The 19,438-nt window shown below is 38.5% G+C and overlaps 1 protein-coding gene across 5 annotated transcripts; it reads left to right on the top strand.

Moving 5' to 3' along the window:
• Positions 1–10,480: 10,480 nt before the first annotated feature.
• On the top strand, positions 10,481–18,744 carry LOC149104819 (uncharacterized). 5 transcript variants are annotated; one of them, XR_016201218.1, is made up of 5 exons: positions 10,481–10,590; positions 12,182–12,269; positions 13,772–13,876; positions 15,400–15,470; positions 16,027–16,114. XR_016201218.1 is itself a non-coding variant. In XM_089271026.1 (5 exons), exons 1-4 carry the CDS (start codon positions 10,505–10,507, stop codon positions 16,832–16,834), a joined length of 330 nt encoding a protein of 109 aa, XP_089127152.1. In that variant the 5' UTR covers positions 10,481–10,504; the 3' UTR covers position 16,835; positions 18,628–18,744. The 5 variants fall into 5 exon arrangements, 2 of the variants coding, with proteins under 2 accessions (XP_089127152.1, XP_089127153.1); XR_016201217.1 differs by having other exon boundaries at positions 15,383–15,470; XM_089271026.1 differs by lacking the exons at positions 13,772–13,876; positions 16,027–16,114 and adding exons at positions 16,750–16,835; positions 18,628–18,744.
• Positions 18,745–19,438: the final 694 nt, after the last annotated feature.

The following is a 19,438-nucleotide window of genomic DNA, read 5'->3' as shown; positions in this document are numbered from 1 at the left end:
TATCCATACTAATGATAAAACTGTGTTGCACCTTCACAGTTAAGACCGTTCTTTATAAATCCATCTTTGCACTGGCAGTTGTACGATCCATCCGTATTCTTGCACTTAGAGCTGGCAACAGCATTACATGGGTCGACCTGTGCAGCACACTCATCGATGTCTAAAAACAAAGGGATCTAAGTGTTACTATTTCAATGTCACAATGGATGGTTAAGTGTCCCAATACGAGCATAAAAGGGAATTCTGGGGGAAATAAACTGCTTGTTACGAAGGAAAATAAGTAGAATTGGCGCCTTAAATCCACTCCAAAGTTTTCACATTTCTTAAATGATTACACGGCATATAGAAACACCTTTAGCAAATACATTTTATTAGAGAAACTTTCAGTGATATCAACCACACAATACTGGCATCTACCGATCGATTATAGGCGTTTCAGCCCTATTACTTGCATCTGGTGTTACCTGCTGCTATCTACAGCGATTATCTCATTCACACTGTTCCAGTAAAGTCTAGTGCGCAGCTGCAGTTGAATTCGCTCACTCGTCTAAGTAAAATATTTGTCTTCACTTTCAAATAACTCTTCGCATTATTTCTCCTCCACCTGGCCACAGAAGGTGTAAAATCGGCCCTGAAGCCATACCCATCCGGTCAATTCCCCATCTGTCCCCCCTTCACCAGATTGGAGGTTATGACCATGGAACTACATGCCCTAGTGTGTTTAGCATGTGTAACTTTGGGTCGTGTCTCCGGTTAAAGGCAAACTTTTACAAGAAAATATGCTGTAAAGAAGGAATTAAAACATTTCTGCTGGAAAAGTAAAAAAGATGAAAGTTTCACAGCAACTCGTAAAAAAGGTTTCTTTTGGTCTCCTCGTGGCAATAATAGTCAAAGACGATTGACTTTCTCTTTTTTTCCCTTTTCTAGTGGCTGTCAATTTCTAGGAAATACACCTTTTGATTGGCTCCCAATCGTTTGTGAACATTGCTGTTGTATTATTTACACGAACTGCTACCTGTTTCACATTGTGTGCCATTAAATCCTGGTGCACAGCTGCAGTTGAATCCGTTCACTCCGTCTGTGCAGGTCCCGTTGTTCTTACAGGGATGACTTGCACAGTCATCGATATCTGTTTTAGAAGATAAGATTGAAAGGATTAAAATGCAATTGCTTATGTTGTTACATTTGACGGAGCCCGGCCCGGAGCAAATAGCCAAAAGAGATCACTAACTAAGTAACTTTTAAAATTTTTGCTTTTTCTAAAGAAAAACAAAACATCTTTATCAGATATCCAACATTATCATAATCCAGTCAGGGAATGGCAACGGATCTGCTCCGTGAAATATCTCTGTTCCACAAACAATTTCTTGCTGGGTAGGAATCTTCTGGTTCTGACCACCCGCTGTCAGTTGCATGAGGAAGATAGAGCCTGTTTGACTGTTAATTATTAGTCGAGAGAAGATAGCAGACCTGAAACCCATCTTTGTAGCTCTCGGCTTCATGACCTTCATAAATGCTATTGCTGTTTTAACTCTAAACAAATAGTTTTGCGCAGATGGAGCCCGATTGGGTTTTAAAGCTGGGCTTCTTCTTTATGAAGAGCATCTCATAGATTAAACAGTCTATGTCCATGTCTTGAACGTTATTTTCGCTATGGGAACGTTTATTGCCGGAAGGGTTTATTAAAACATACAGTGCTGGTTCGATCACATTAATAGAAAGGTAAAATAACTTAAATGTAAAAGTTCGTAAAAAATTGATTTAGCGCCAAGGTTGTACGCATCGCAAATATGCCTTATTTTATAGAATACAGAGTCTCTAATCATAGAAACAGCCTGGAAGTTGAGGCATTTTATAGCGCGTAGATGAGACTTGTTACAAGAGGTTTGAAAATAATAAATCGAGGTAAAACCCCGAACGTCTAGTTACCTAGTTTAGACATGTCACAACGAGCCAGGACTACCTCGCCAGGTTTAATTGAATCGAACCAGTAATTACCGCTGACTGCATCTTCTCCTTCACTCGCCCTGATCTCGGCGCACGACTCAGCTGGCAACTCGGGAACGGATCCAAGGGGAACTAAAAATAGAAAAGTCAAAAACATTGTTTTTTTTTGTTGGCGCTTTTCTGTGATTACTAAACACCACTATTGTTAAGCTCTCTTGACGAAAAACTGCGGGCGTTGTTCGTAGTCGTCGGGATGCAATGAGATTCTGGGCACGCCTGTATACGACACAATTACTATCCTCAAAAAAAGATAGAGATCAATTGTTCAAAGAAGAACAATACCTCTTTTCCTGAATCGTTTAATATAGAAGCGATCGCTGTTCGGAACAAAATCTTCAGGTCTGGCTTCTTTGGTGCGGTTGTTCAACTCACATATGCCTTGGCTGATGACGTAGTTAAAGCTTTGACATCTGACATCATCATCACACTTGTCTAAACAATTAAGCGGCCAGATTCCGGTCTTCTCCTCGATGAAGGTATGTCCTTTTAGCATCATGCCACGGATGGAATATTCGCCTCGAATTATACACTGCTGAGCGTCCAGTTTATAAAACATCTGAGACATCAGAAGCACCGTGATGGCCGTACTTATGCCAGCTTCTGAAACTGTCATATGGAGAGAAAAATATCGAGTCTTGCATAATATGTTTCTTGAACCGTACATAAAAAATTAACTGTTAGATGCAAGCGGCCATCTCGCTCTCTTATAGCTGAGTATCAATGAGCAGAAATACCTGTGAATGGCAGCGACACAAAACGCCACCCCTTATTACACAGTGTTGGTTGTAAGCAATCTTGTAAGGTCTGTAAGCAATCTCGAAATAAATTTTAAAAAACTGCAAAATAATCTTGAATCAGGCAATAGTCTTTACTTGAAATGTATTCGTCGAATTCTAGGCCTATACAAACAAAGAGATAATAAAATAGACACACCAAAAGAATCTAGAATATCTGAAACAGAAGGGAGGTGCTGCCTCCGTTAGACAATCTCACTAATAACGCTCTGTATCTAGGGAGCGGCTGGTGAGGGAACGCGTTGTCAATCATTGAAATTTACTTTAATTTGTGAGAAAAAGCGGTGAAAAACTCAGGCTGCGTCCACACTACAATGGAGAAATTTGAAAACACGGCTATCTTTCTAAGGTTAGGCCTGCCGTCTCCTCTAACCCGTCATGAAAACACTCTTGAAACAGGAGGAATTTGAAAATACGGCTATCTTTCTATGGTTAGGCCTACCGTCTCCGCTGGCCCGTCATGAAAGCTCTTCAAACAGGAGGAATTTGAAAACACGGTTATCTTTCTATGTCATGAAAACGCTCTTGAAACAGGAGGAATTTGAAAACACGGCTATCTTTCTATGGTTAGGCCTACCGTCTCCTCTAATCCGTCACGAAAACGCTCTTCAAACTGGAGGAATTTGAAAACGTTGGCTTGCGTTTTAGTCTGGACGAGAAACATTTTGGGTTAGGGTTCCTCGGTTTTGTTAAAGTTTGGACAAAAGGTTGGATGTTGAACGCGCACGTTACATTCTGCAGCCCAGCATGCGATTGTTATAAATGAAAGGTTAGTTAATTAAACGCCACTACAGCAACTGAATTTAAGTTTATTCCTGTGGCAAACAGATTGTCCGCTTCTAATTTTGCCATACTCTAGAAAAAAAATGTATTATCAGTCGTCAAGTGACCGTAACAAGACAAATATGTCTATCTTTATTTTTCCGAAGACGTTTAATATTGTGTTTCGAAACAATCATGTTTTTCGAAAGTTGTTTACAAACCTTGTGTTTCCGTGGTATTTTCCGTGTCTTCTACCTTTGTTTTGGTATAGTTGAAAATTTAAACAAAAAATTTCGTTGTTTTCCCGTCAATTATTTTTTTGCTCAAGGTGGCTCCTGATTAAGTCAGCCTAAATATTGAATAAATATCTGTATGTCAAGACGTAAACTTAGAGCTTAACTTATCTTCAAATTTAAAAAAGAACAGGAATTTTTGATGAAAGGAAGGATACTGAAGATTATATTGTGCAGCCATGGTTAAAAGTTAGTTAAACGCCATTCAAAAAACTGATTTAAATTAAGCTGAAAATGCCGACTTGCGTCTTAGTGTGGACTGGAAACATTTTGAAAACAGAGCTTTTCGAAAGCGATGACATCGCGATAATCAAGTGAATTCCCTGCCAAAGTTTTTCTCAAACACACGCCCAAAATGACCGGTGATTGTTGCATTTTCCAAATTTTTCCAGCGTAGCGTGGAAGAAAACATTTGCTACGTTTTCAGACGTGGTCTGTTGAATTAATCATCTGTAACGCTGTTTCTTTTTTTTTTTTTTTTTTTTTTTGTTTTTTTTTCTGGAAAAGAGCTGGTTAAATTTATTCACGCAACACCTTAACTTTTTTTTTGTTTGCTTTCTTCAATTCACTGAATCCGATATCGCTCACTTAGACAAAAAGTAGACGAAAAAGTTCAACAAATACACAGAAAGAAAGAAAACAACGAAAACAGTCGGGTTCGCTCGATCAAGAGAAAACCGCATACTGGCCTTCAAATCGGAACGTACGTAAACAACAAAGATGTTTTCTGCATAATTTGACTTAATTGAGGGGTTTTAATGATGACATACGGTAATTTCATACGGTGAAGAAAATGGGGTATTTCAAATCCACCTGTTACTGGTAATAAGTTCTTTATTAATTGTCGAGTGTTTTCGAGCTCGTAAGAATTCGTTCAGTCTTATTTCAGACTACAGGAATCAAGGGATAATTACCTTTGTATTAGAAGACTGAATCGAAAAAAACTGTTACACAACCTATGGGCATAAAGTTCATATTTATGCTGATGATTGAATTCAGATAATATATGTTTTAACAACAGCATTACATATAGTAGGAGATGTTTGTTAGACTATAACAAGAAGCCCGCATTTCGATTATTTGCCGTTTGAACTCCAATTTTTCCTTCCCTTTGAAGATATTTGAAAGATCTATCCTCAAAGATCACACAAAATGCAAAGCAATGGGTGTCAGATTAACTGCTTTGCCGATTTTAGTAACGAAAAATGTGCGCAGCATCATCCTTTTTAGGCGATACGATACAAAGTAGACACACATTTTACAGATCTCTTTTCCCATCTAGTGAGAAAATAGCTGGTTTTGATATTCTAGCTTCCTCTTCGTCTTTATTTATGGGCTGACAGAGAATTATTCTTAAGAACGTAGTGATGCTATAAGATGGCATTGCTGTAACGAAAACGTGCTTGACACGTCCAATTCAGGGAGTGTTACACTAGACAACGCCTCGTGCAAATTGCCTCGTAGATGCGCAACAAAATTGTGAGACAAATTACAAATAAATTCCGGGAAATTTATTCAAATGTTACTTCTGGAACACTTAGCGATGCATTAAGAACTTGAAATCTCCTTTAAAATGTTAGTCTGCAAAAACAGCCGTCCTTCTTCGTTCGCGGTTCGAGTGGCGTTTCGCGAAACGCCACTCGGGCCGGGAGCGAGGAAGGATAGCTGTTTTTCGCAAGCTAAATAGTCGATTGCTTTGTTATTAATATTCATGATTTTATACAAGGAAGACGTTGTTTGTATTTTTTTTTATGATCGACCGGACGCAAAGGATAATTACCTTCATAGCAGAAGATTAAAGCGAAAAGCTTAGGCACAACACATCAGCAAAAAGTTCAAATTTATGTTCATAATTAAGAGCATCACAAGTAGTAGACGATTGTTACGACTATAACAAGAAAGCCTGCATTTTTGTTCACAAAGTTCACACAAAACACGAAGCAATGAGTCAACTACCTTGACTATTTTTTGAACTAAAATGCAGCAGCATCTTTCTTTAGGCGATATAATACAAACTACACGCGCCTTTTACAGATCCCTTTTTCCATCTAGTGAGAAAATAGCTGGTTTTGAGATTCCTTCATCTTCGTCTCTATTTAGATGCTGATAGAGAATCATTTTTAAGAACGTAGCGAAGCTATAAGATAAATGCATGTAGCAATTTGTCGGCCGGCGTTTTGTAAAGAATTATGCGTTGGCAATCGTACCAAAAACGAGCTCAGTCAATTGACCCTATGGCGCTGTTACACTGGGTTTTATCAAGCAACCTGTCTCGCAATTTTGTTTTGACAAAAACTTGCCCGATGTGGCAATATATTGCAGGTTTTTGAAAGGGATTCAAAAAACCTGCAACATGGTTGTCCGAATTTACAATGTTGCGTTGAAAATCGTCTCGTGACGGAATCAATTTCTACTTTTTGAAATGATTGCCCTAACTGACAAACGTTGCAAGTCATGTTCATTTTAGAGAGTGTCACATCTGACCACGTCTAGTGCAAATTGCCTCTTGGATGCTCAACGCAATTGGAAGGCAAATTACAAATAAATTCCGGTAAAGTTATTGAAATGTTATTTCTAAAAAACTTAACGCATCGAGAACCTGAAATCTCCTTGAAAATGTTGTTTCGTTTTGTTTGTTTGTTTGTTTGTTTTTTTTTATCTCAAAACCTGTTTCAGTATTTTCTCAGGCAAAACCTATCCTCAATTAAATACCGAAGATTGCTAAATATAGAAAGCTTCCACGAAAGACAAGGAAACCAAAAATGACTGAACTGCAAGTTTTAGATCGAAAGAGAAGATTAGTTTTCCAAATTCATCATCAAAAAGTTTGAACCAAATGAGAACATTTATATTTTTCCATGGGTCTTATCTTTTGCACTCTTCGTGCATCGTCAATTAAGGACCGAAATTACTCTCGCAAAAGAGGCAGACAGGAGATAAAAATGTTACATAAAATACTCAATTATTTTTCTTCGTTTTTGTGAGTGATTAATGAAATAAGTTTTATTCGAGAAAGTATTAACGTGAAATGCACGGCGGAGGGCAGCATGTAACAAACTTGCGACCGACAAACCCGTTGCGCTTGGACTCCTGATCAAATTCGAAATTTAAAAATGTCGGCTTTCATGAAGAGGGGAAAATCGGAGTACCCCGGAAAAAAGCCAACGAGAGGAAGAGAAAGAACCAACAACAAACTCAACCCTCTTATGAGGCAGAGTTCGTGATAAGAACCCGGAAAATTGGTGGGTGCTAGGATATACAATTTCAGGGTGTATAAAACGGCAATTAAAGAGCATAAATTAAAATGTAAGGACAGTTTTGAACTCACCCTCCGAGTGCGTCGGACGAAACATTATTGAAATCCATGACAAAAAAACAACGAGACCAAAAACATTCATTTTTAAAGCGCAACGGATGTCTTCAGTTCCCAAGGCCTGTGGAAAATATCAAAATAATATTGAGACTGAACCAGCTGGAGATGTGTAATCGAAATAACGCCTCCTTAGGAGTCAACGCTGTGTAATGAAGGATGGTGTGTTGTGTCTCTGTGGGTGGCAAACGTGCCAGCTGTGAGAGATCAACCATTCAAAGCTATTTCTGCGCATGCCAGTTTGACTCCTCCTGCTATTACTAAGCCTCCTGCTCCTATAATGCAAGCTAAATATTTCGATCAGCGGTTTTGTCAACTACGCTTCCATCTTGCGCGCCTGTTTATAGGTGAATATGTTCTCAAATGAAATAAACGTTCCAAACTCATATTTTTAACAATCACATAGTAAAAAAAAGATAGAATTTCCAGGACATTTTCAGTGTTCCTCATCTTTGTTTTGTTTTTATTGAGTATTGAACATTGTGTAGTTGTTTCTCTCTTGAGTTATGTGTTTTTTTTTGTTCAAGTTGGTTTGTGATGAAGCCTAAATTGGAATACAAAACCATTTATACATCCCTCGGTTTTGTTAAAGTCTGGACAAAGGGTAGAATGTTGAACGCGCACGTTACATTCTACAGCTCAGCATGCGATTGTTATAAATTAAAAGTTAGTTAATTAAACGCCACTCCAGCAACTGAATTTAAATTGATTCCTGTGGCAAACAGATTGTCCGGGTCTAATTTTGCCATACTCCAGAAAAATATATATTATCAGTCGTCAAGTGACCGTAACAAGACAAATACGACTATCTTTATTTTTCCGAAGACGTTTTATTTTGTGTTTCGAAAATAAAAACCAATCATGTTTTTTTGAAAGTTTTTTACAAACCTACTGTTTCCATGGTATTCTCCGTGTTTTCTACGTTTGTTTTGGTATAGTTGAAAATTTAAACACAAACTTTCGTTGTTTTCCCGTGAAAGTGTTTTTATTTTTTGCTTAAGGTGGCTCCTGACTGAGTTAGCCTGAATATTGAATAAATATCAGTAACTTCGAGCTTAGCTTATCTTCAAATTTAAAAAAAAAGGAAGTTTTGATGAAAGGAAGGATACTGAAGATTATATTCTGTAGCCACACATAAGACGGTTAAAAGTTAGTTAAACGCCATTCAAAAAACTGAATTTTAACTATGCTTCAGTTTTCAGGCGTCAAGTTAAGATTGGAAAGATGAATTTCATTAGACGGGAACATGTGGTCTAAAAAACTGTCACTCCTCCTGCCAGTGCGAGTCGGCCAACTGCACGTTAAAATAAAAAATCCCAAGGGCTCAAAAGAAAGGAGGTAGAGTTTGATTCCTTCTATCAAAGACAAAGGCTTTTTTTATAATCTTACTAAGCACAAGGAAATGGTTCTGAAGAAAGTTTGAAAATAGACGTGTTTATTATAGTGTGTTCACAGACGCTCTATTTTGGCTTGAGTAAAGTGTTACCTGCAGGGGATTTGAGTAAAGCCCGAACTCAAGGAGCTCGAAGGGTTGGTCCAGGGAAAAGATATTCCCGCCCTTGCATCGCTCGCGCGCTCGAGGAAAAGTAATTCATAGCAAAGAGATTAACGTCTTTTGCCAGACTATGGTTTGACTGAGAAAGGACAAGGCCCGAAACATCTGCTATAGACATCGCTTTTAATTTGGCATTGTGTTATTAATATTTACAACTTTTTAACTGTTAACTGTGCCACGCAGCAACTGATCCTTTTGGATTACAAATATTTACGTTTTTAACGACACGACTTATTTACAATAATTAAATGGCTGGATACCGCCGCAGTAGTACCACGTCCTTTAAAAATACAGCTCGACATCTTTACCAAAAGAAAAGGCAGTGGCTTTAAAAAGCTCTAAACTTATCTTATCAGGAAAACAAAAACGATTCGTGCAGACGGTCTGCTATAATAAACAGCAGGTGTGGAAACAGCCAATCGCGTGACATTTTCGAGAAACACCCGGAAGATATCCTGATTCCCGTCCCTTAACAGGCCGCCTAAAATTTCTAGTTTTTGCCATAATTATGAGAACCTAATTAATGGAAAAATGACAAAGTCAGTCATAAGAAGTCTCATGCCTGTTACTAGAGTAGTTTTTGAGTTTTCTGCCTTTGAGCATATCCATTTTAGAAGACCGCATTAAGCCGGCTTTGAACTTTTTGACTATCTTCGTATAAAATAATATTCTGTTGATTGAAGATAAGCTATGAGCAGGGGCGGGGCAGAAGACTCCTGAAATTTGCGTATCTGGATCATCCACCAAAGAGTGACGTCACATCCGGTTTAAACTGTGCCGCGCAGCTCCTTTCACAACGCGAAAGAATGGCGTTTCGATTGGGGAAGATTTTCCTCCATTTGCAAACCATCAGGTTCGTGTCCTTTCTTACTGAGGATAGAAAGATGTTGCAGGCACATTTCTTCGACTTTTTAAGCAAAACTTTCGGCCAAAGAGAACAGTTTAGTATTGTTTTGAAGGAAAATAACGGAGAGCCTTCTGTCATCGAATGGCGGATTTTAAACATTTGCAAAACTTGTGTTGTTCCAACTTTTGGTTCTTATTGTTCGTGATTCGGTGATAACACTAAGTGCAATAGCCTATAATGTTAACAACCTGGATGAAGTATTGCTGGCCACAGTTTGCACTGTGTACTACGGGGGCATGTTTAATAGAAGCCGTTTTTTTCTAAAAGCGAACACAGTTGAAGCTCTGTATCCACGTGAGTGTGGTGGAAAATCGTACACTCAAGGTTAGTATCCTATTTCCGTATCTCTTGTTGAATACTTTTCTTTCTCTGTAAGAAATAATCTATGTTGAGAGCTAGAGTTCATTGTAAATGCGTGCTTTGGGGATATCAGATTTCCCCGAAAAGATCAACAAAGGGGTGAAGCAGTCCAGATGAGACTTTCCTTTAGTCATCCAGTGGTTAATTGTATATTCCTCTGTATTGTCTGAACTGCAATGCCGACCTGGGGATCAACTTCTTTGGGCAGTTCAAAAAGAAGGTATTGGCCTGTTTAGGGTTAGCTCCCAATGGTATGGTATATCTTTACCTCTTAACTTTACCCCCGCTTTTGACAGGTACCCTGACTTTTTCTATGAGCTGCCAAGATAGAAAATACGTGACGTCACATCTTAATGCCCCATCCGGTTGAGGCGACCTCATTCCCAGGGTCCTCTCTCTACCTCGAGAGCTAGAGAGAGGACCCTGGGAATGATGTTGCGGTGAAAGCACGTAAATATGGCGGATGAAGTGTCTTGCAAGATAAGACATTTTGGTGTTTTTCTGTTTTTATCTGCTCTTCTGTGGCTTGGTCTTATGTTGCGGTAAGTAAGATTTAGTCCTCCAAATTGAAAAGGAACTTCCAGAATAATGTAAGAAGACGGAAGCGTTTTTAGAAGGTGAATTTGAGCACATGGCAATAAAATTTAACATTTCATCGGGACAAATAGCGCCCAAGAGCAAACAGCTGTGCATATTTTTGAATCCAGCTGAAAGCTAAATTGTAGGGCTTTCATTAAAATTTTCAACGGGAGATCGAGCAACTGGTTTCCACAGGTAGGCAAAACTTCTTTATATTAAAGAAAAACTTTCCTCTAGATGGTGAAACCAGGCAGGCAAAATCATCCTCACATGTAGCCGGTCAATTTGCCCAGTGCTTGGCTCTTAATGAAACTCCCTGTAAATTGTTGATGTTATCCTTCTAATCAAATTATTACAATTCCCTGAATCTGATAATCCTGCATCATGATTGGCTACCCCAGCAGGCAAAATGGCACTATCTTGCCAGTGGGGGTTATGCACTGTGTCCCACAGGATAAAATTGTTCCTCATCACATATAATAACTCACATACCCACTTAACATGTTCGGTGAATATCGCTGAATATTGGCCTTGTTCTTTTTTGTTTGTTTACAGACCTTGACTCTGGTTTGGACCGTAAACATGCAAAAATAGAGCTTGACCAATATCAAGTCATCTTGACCTCATGCTTGGTCAATAAGCCATATGTGATTGGACTGAGTGGAGCACAATTCAGGGTGTTATCGCACGAGTGTAATTTCAAGTCCGACAAGCATGTAGAACAAGGTTGATTACTAATAACCCCATCGGTGACAAAGTCTTTAGTACAACCTTCTTTTAAACAAAAGCACTTGGTAGTGTTTTCGATAGATTTTTAACACTGTAGGAAACACTGAGAATAAAGCCAGTAAGGCACAAGTAAGTGGTGTGTGAATCCATTATCCAATTACAAAATTTAGTTGTGACAGGATATACAGGTGGACACCCAAGTGACTGCACAATGAATGATGAGTTATTTGATACAGCTACAGTCGAAACTCAATTATCCGGACTCTTTGGGACTAGACGAAATAGTCAGAATAATCGAGGCTCCAGATAATCAAAAATATGGATATTAATGAAGAACAAAACTTTTTAGATAAAGTAACATTTAATCGTGAAGAAACACTTTACAAATCATTTGGGAAACAATATGGTCTACTGTCCATCTTGACCCACTCAACAGCTAGCCAATCAGAACTCATTCAAATATTCTTCATTAGTTACGACGCGTGTAAGTGCTGCTTTTGCTCTTTAAAAGCAATAGATGCTATAGTTTTCAAAAGAATAATTATTGCTACAGATCTTGATCATGACTAATAAATATTCATGACAAAATTGGGACTAGAGAAAAAGTCCAGATAATCGAGAAATCCGGATAATTGAGGTACAGATAATCAAGGTTTGACTGTACAATAATTCCTATATCGCAGAGTACAATATGTAAAGCAGGTGATATGTAGAGTACAACATGAAAGTTTGTGTAGTCACTTAGACTTAAATTAGAAATGTCAAATGAATGTATGTATTGCAGTTAATGGTCACCTCATGCATGTACATTGTTTGTTCCCACAGAATGAAACACATCAAACTGAAACTCACTTGTTTGGAGCCTAGATTTTCATTACAGGACATGATGATATCAACATGGAAACTACTATTGGTAGGCAAGTGATAGCAAAAGCTATTAAAGCAGCTTTTTAAAATATAATGAGTTTTATCTTCAAAACAAAGCCACAGAAAAAAAGCTTACTTTAAATAAATGTAGAATGATACCAAAGAGGAGAATATTATATGATAAAGGGACCCAACGGACATGTTAAGATAAAACAACACTGATTTAGCGAGAGAGAAGATGCAAACACATACAATGTAGATATGCAAGGGATAAATGAATTATTTTCTGAGTGACAGGCTGTCTGTAGGTGTTGGGACTGCAATGTAGTGGATAAAGATGGAGTGCATATTTCTGTGGGCTTTCTGATCATTTAGTTTTTGGTCCATATACAATTAGAAATATGCTATTAAATATACATTTGACGTATTTAATAATGTTAATTAAAAGCACACATCACATCATACCAAAAGTTGCAAAATGTCTGTTTGTTTGGACTTCAACCTATGCAAACATTGGGCCAAAATCATGATTGCTTGTGTTTACTACTGTAAGTATCCTGTTATGCTTTGCGTATTTTCTTTGCTAATGGACTTTGCAAGATGGCATCACAGAGGGTCCACTGACTATACTTAAAAAATTACCACGTAACCAGTGCATCTGACATTTTCCTATGAAAACAGCAAAAAGCTGAAAAAACTTGAGAAATTTCACCTTTCAACTTTTTAGGGAGAAGTGAAATAAAACAAAATTGACTTAAATGATACCCATGAGAAATCCTAAAAATACTCCACCTTATCTGGAGGGTTGGAGTGGTTATAAATATTATTATTTTTGCTACCTGCAAAAGGAAGAATAACACTATGCAGACAAAAATGAAATAAAGTGGGTAGTAGTTATTTCAATGTTGTTCAGCTATTTCAAGAATCTTTTGTTCCATGTTTGCGACTACAGATAACCTAGCCATACTGCTGATACTGTCGCTGGTGAATGTTCATTTGTGGGAGGAGGGACCCAAATTAATTTCTTTAAGTATAATAACTTCCTTGACCATTTAGCTTCATGTTATTTAGTTATAACATTTGTTATTGTGGAAACTGAAGAGACACGGTGGTCTACATGTAATGCTCAGTACACTGGACTGCATATGAAGCAGTCTTTGGTTTGTTTCTGGCCAAGACACTTCACTCTCACAGTGCCTCTCCACCCAGGTGTGCAATTGGTACTTGGTGAATTCAATGCTGGGGGTACCCCTACCTGTGCATAGACTAACATCCCATTAAGGGGGTGGGGGGGGGGGGGGGGGGGGGAGAAGAAGTTCTTTTTATCACTTTACACGTACAGTATGCTTCAAAAAAACAGCATAAGCTGCTGCAGTGTTTCAGATCACTTAGCCTGACATAGATTCTACTTTAGCTTCATTGTCAAACCTCTCCCCTAGTAGGGTTGAAACTTTAAAAAAAGCTGATGACTCATTTTTAATTGTGTAGTTTGTAAAACTTAAGAGATGAAGGCTGTCATAAACATTTCCTGTTTCTTACTACATGTAGATTCAAAACAGAGCAGCAACAATGAAAGCTAATGACGAGACATTTGATGTGCTGAGACTCAATATTAGGAGAAAGCATCACATTGAAACATCAGATTCCATATAAGTAAGTCACAATTTCTTTGTGTTTGGTTTCATGTACTACGAATGACACAATGTAGGTGGGATATTTAAACTGATGTTATGTGGCCATACTACGCCTTAGCCCTTCGGGCTAGGGTGTACAAAAATTTCTTAAGACTGCAATACCTGGGCTGCTGTTATTGAGGAGTATTCTTTTGTGGGAGGAGGGATGCAGTAATCTAATGTTAAGCACACTGGACTGCAGATCAAGAAATCTGAGTTTGAGTCAATGGGTAGGGTCTCCACATTGTTTTCTTGGGCAAGACACTTAACTGACTCACAATACCTCTCTCCACCCAGGTGTACAAATGAGTTCTGGGTGAACTTAATACTGAGTGATAACCCATTGACAGACTAGTATGCCATGGGGGAGTAGTTCATAAACACTTATTGTCACTTATGTCACAGAGACTGGGATAAGCTATAGTGGTTCGCATCACTTGGCCTGATGCAGACTTAACCTTAGCTTCTTTGTCGAACCTTGCCCTTTTAGGGTTCACACTGCTAAAAATCAACTGTGTAGTTCTGTGAAACAGACAGACTCACATCCCATCAGAGTAGAACCACTCAAGATCATCTAATGCAGCAGAGACTGGGATAAGCTATAGTGGTTTGCATCACTTGGCCTGATGCAGACTTAACCTTAGCTTCTTTGTTGAACCTTGCCCTTGTAGGGTTCACACTGCTAAAAATCAACTGTGTAGTTCTGTGAAACAGACAGACTCACATCCCATCAGAGTAGAACCACTCAAGATCATCTAATGCAGCAGAGACTGGGATAAGCTATAGTGGTTTGCATCACTTGGCCTGATGCAGACTTAACCTTAGCTTCTTTGTTGAACCTTGCCCTTGTAGGGTTCACACTGCTAAAAATCAACTGTGTAGTTCTGTGAAACAGACAGACTCACATCCCATCAGAGTAGAACCACTCAAGATCATCTAATGCAGCAGAGACTGGGATAAGCTATAGTGGTTTGCATCACTTGGCCTGATGCAGACTTAACCTTAGCTTCTTTGTTGAACCTTGCCCTTGTAGGGTTCACACTGCTAAAAATCAACTGTGTAGTTCTGTGAAACAGACAGACTCACATCCCATCAGAGTAGAACCACTCAAGATCATCTAATGCAGCAGAGACTGGGATAAGCTATAGTGGTTTGCATCACTTGGCCTGATGCAGACTTAACCTTAGCTTCTTTGTTGAACCTTGCCCTTGTAGGGTTCACACTGCTAAAAATCAACTGTGTAGTTCTGTGAAACAGACAGACTCACATCCCATCAGAGTAGAACCACTCAAGATCATCTAATGCAGCAGAGACTGGGATAAGCTGTGGTGGCTTAGATCACTTGGTCTGATGAAGACTTTACCTTACAACTGTACATGTACCTTCATAGTCCAAACTCACCCTAGTAGGGTTAAAACCTTAAAAATCTGATTACTTATTTTTGATTCTGTAATTTGTAAAACTTAAATGGTAACCGTTATTACAGTTCCCATTTCTTACTAGATACAATTCATAACAACCAGAAGGCTGTGTGCTGAGAAAGATCCATATTGCGGCAGTAGATCCCATATCAGGTGAGACTTGGTGTTTCTTTGTGTTTTGTTGCAGAAGTTATCAGTTACTCAATTTTGCATGTAGCTGTGTTAAGAATAATGGAACATGATGCAGGCAGAAAATTAAAACAAATAGAGATGTTATTGTTTCACTGTTCAGCTATTGCATTGCACTGTGTTCTTGGAAATGACTCACTTGTAACTCTCACAGTGCCCCCCCCCCCCCCCCCCCCCTTCACCCAATCATATACAAATAGATACGGGTTGAATTTCATACTGGGCCTAACCCTGCAACAGACTAGCATCCCATTTAAAAGGGGGGGGGGGGGGGGAGGGCGAGTAGAAAGACTCCTTATCAGTTGATGCTACAGAAACTGGGATAAGGTGTGGTAGTTTGGATCACTTGGCCTGATGCAGACTTTACCTTACCTTCATCATCGCAACTCCCCCTAGTAGGGTTGAAACTTCAGAAGTTTGATTCATGACTAATTTTTAATTGTGTAGTTTGTAAAACATACAGTAATAGATCGAGGAATTCCATAAAGGTTAGAACATTTGCAGTTTAAATTCTCGCTAGATAAAAAAACAGAAAAGCAAGGAAAAGAGCTCTATGTTGAGACTCTAGAGGAGAAAGAATCAAATTGAGACATTGGATCCCTCAGTAGGTCAGTCACAATTTCTTCTATGTCTGGTATCATGTACTAGAAATAATAATAATGAGCACAAATTAGGGAGAAAATTAAAATGAATATAGATCAATCGATTGTCTCACAATTGTTCAGCTACTTCAACAAATTGTTGTTATGTGTTTGCATAACTTAGCCTTTCAGGGGTAAGGTGTTCCCTAAGACTACAATGGCAGGGGTATTAGTTGTTGTTAAGAGGATTGTTTTGTGGGAGGAAGGACACAGTGGTTTAATTACATGGTTAGTGTACTGGACTACAAGTCAAGCGATCTGGGTTTAAACCAATGGTTAGGGTCTCTGTACTGTGTTCTTGAGCAAGACACGTTACTCTCACACTACCTCTTTCCACCTAGGTGTACAAATGGGTACTGCGTGTATTTAATATTGGATGCTAACCCTGTGACACTAGTATCCCATCCAAGTGGAAGCTGTGGTGATTTGCATCACTTGGCTTGATGCAGACTTAACCTTACCTTCATTGTCAAAACTTACCCCTACAGGGTTAAAAATAATATTATGTAAAAAATGTGATGGTTTACTTTTAATTGTGTGGTTTTTGAAATAAAGAGATGAAGGTTGTCACAAAGGTTAAAACATTTCTTGTTTCTAACTAGATGCAAAAAAAGAAAAGGAAAAATAAAAGCTTTGCTGGGGCTCAAGAGGAAAAAGAATCAATTTGAGATATTAGATTCCTTGTAAGGTGAGTCACAATTTTCTTTTTAAAGGAAGCTACATGTAGGTTTTTAATCACTTGATAGTACCTTTACTAGGAATAACTTTACACAATACAAGCAAAGAACTTATTTGAACAGAGATGTTATTTCACTGTTAAGATATTTCAAGAAACCTTTGTTATATGGCTAACTGGATACCCTAGCCCTTCAGGGTTAGGTTATACAAACATTCAGTAAGGGCCTATAATAATTGATCCTTTTGAGCCATTGCTAGGGAAAATTAGTTGTCTTATAACCTGCCCATTTTTTGGTTAGTTCAGAGTTATTTCATTTGTTTTAACCTTTTCGTGATCAGTAACATCAGTGATGATGTCATCAAGCCAGGCCTATGATCATGTGACTAATTCCAAAAAAATGCAAAGGCTTCTAGGCATATTACTTTATCAAGATTTTTTCATTGATTTAATATTTTGATTTAAATCCTCATTTCGCTGTGCATAGATTTTGTTTCATTTCTACATGTATAAGGTCAGATTTTGACAGAGATTCAAGGTATTGAAAAATTTGCAATATTTTCTAAAACCAGAAGTGTCGCCAATATCTACCGGAAGTAGCCTTATAGCGCGTGCGCAGTTCCCTCTATCAGGGGCACTTTGATAACTTCAAACGAAGCACACGAAAGCCACACGAAGATAACTCTTCTTTTGAGCGTGTTTTTCTGTTTTTCTCTTATTTTGATTTTGTTTGACTGTACTTTTGTGAAACACATCGAAAAAAACATCGAAAATGTAACTGAATTTAAAAGCTATGGAACTGTTTTAATTTCCCAGGCTCAGGCACTGGAAGTGAAATTTCACTTCCTCAGCAACGCGTGCGAAGGCGCGCCTAAATCTGTTGTTGGGCCCCTTAAAGGGCCCTAGTCAGCCACACCTTTGCTTTTGTGTACCTGCTAGAGTTTGGCTGTTTTATTTTATTCGGAGCATGTCGAAACGAAGGAAATCACTGTGAAACTACTACAAATAATTAACCATCCTTTTAGGAACACAACTTACAGTAAAGCTGCATGTACAAGATTTCGCTTCACCATGCAATATCAACAATTTCGATGACATCGAAAATAGCGGAGGCTGACTAGGGTCCGAGGTACTGTTGTTGATGATTATTCAAATTTTGAGACAGTAGGTCTAATTGGATCAACAACCAATTGCTTTCCGGTTCATGTATCAATGCTTCCTTAGCTATTAAGTCTCGTGTGTGATAAGCTTAAAATTTCTCCTGACATTCTCAAACATAATCATGAAGAAACAGTAAAGAGGATATACATGCCGAGAGTAATCTCAAAAAGGAATCGTCTAGATAGATCAAAATTTGTTTTTTGACTAAGAACTCTGAATAAGGACAAAGCAATGAAAAGAAAAGTTATGAACTTGACTATATTGTCTTGATATTTCACCAAATACTTAGAACGAACTAGTCTATTAAGCAGGGATAAATTCATCCTCAGGAAGAAAATGCAAATATTGCTCGTTTAGTCAGGAACATTTTGTGCCATCGCAAGTAAAAGTTAATTTTTGAGTGCCATATTTTGGCCGGTGCCATTTATTTCGTGTTGCTGCTTGTCCGCGTTTCAAGTTGTTCTTGATATCATTATGTAAACTCCGTGTATTTCTACATGATGATGATAAAACCAAACGAGTGCATTCCCAATGAGAGAATTAAACTGTAAACTCAAGTCCAGAATACACTTCATGTATATTTTGTTCTTTGGGTGTCAGTATACCCATTGTTAATTGAACGTTTTATTTATCTTTCTTGCAGCCTGCCATCTTAAGTGTACATGCAGCGACATTAACATGGAAAGAAGCAAAGGAAAGCAAAGAACTTCGTTTAGATGTTTCTTCACGTTTTAAAAGTTAGGTAGATTTACAAGACAAAGTTTATCTCGACGGAATTTCTTTCGACAAGATTGTTAGGGCGGAGCTCGTATTAGTGATTTGCAATGTAAAACTCAAGAGTCAAAAGAAGGCATTGGAATTACGCTCCAATTGTCTAGTATCTAAAGCTGAACAGAGTAGTGGGAGTCAGGAGCTAACATTGTAAGATAATGGTTTTGACACTGACTATTTTTTGATGTTTTGTTTAAGACGTTTCGGCTGCTGCTTGAGCCTTCATCAGTTGAAATACTAACGTTAGTACGCGTGATTCAAATAACAGCACATCGAACGCGCGCGGAGGAAAATTCCGCGTGAAGTTTCAAGAAAACGTAGCGCGAGACTTATGCGCGTGCCAAAGACTTGTAGACTTCTGGGATGGCGATGTGGTCATTTCCAGATTGCGAATCCTTTATTGACATCCAGGCTTCCAAGAAGAGACTGTGAACAGTTTGTTCCCGCGACCGAAAGCTCAGGAAAAGGTTGACCGGCCACAATCTGGCACAGTGTACAAAATCAGTTGCACCAACTGCAGTTTGTATACTACGGTCAAACTGAACGATCACTGAAAACTCGGATTACAGAACACAAAAGGGCTGTTTCTATGTTCGACTGTGACTCCAAGATCTCTTGCCATGTCCACGAAAACAACCACAAAATGAATGTGGGAAGTGTCAGAGTTGTTGGACACGAGGCCA

The sequence above is a fragment of the Orbicella faveolata genome, unplaced genomic scaffold (assembly GCF_042242905.1).
Source record: "Orbicella faveolata isolate gen_17 unplaced genomic scaffold, um_ofav_v1 contig_34, whole genome shotgun sequence".
Lineage (NCBI taxonomy): Eukaryota > Metazoa > Cnidaria > Anthozoa > Scleractinia > Merulinidae > Orbicella > Orbicella faveolata.
Note: the sequence above shows the minus strand (reverse complement) of the source record. Positions and strands in the feature narration are given on the sequence as shown.

Bases quoted from the DNA above. Each gene is read 5' to 3' on its own strand.
- LOC149104819 (XM_089271026.1), top strand. From the start codon at position 10,505: ATGGCGGATGAAGTGTCTTGCAAGATAAGACATTTTGGTGTTTTTCTG. The intron at 10,591-12,181 runs GTAAGTAAGATT...TTGTTCCCACAG, and splicing joins TGGCTTGGTCTTATGTTGCG to AATGAAACACATCAAACTGA. The intron at 12,270-15,399 runs GTAGGCAAGTGA...ATTTCTTACTAG, and splicing joins CAACATGGAAACTACTATTG to ATACAATTCATAACAACCAG.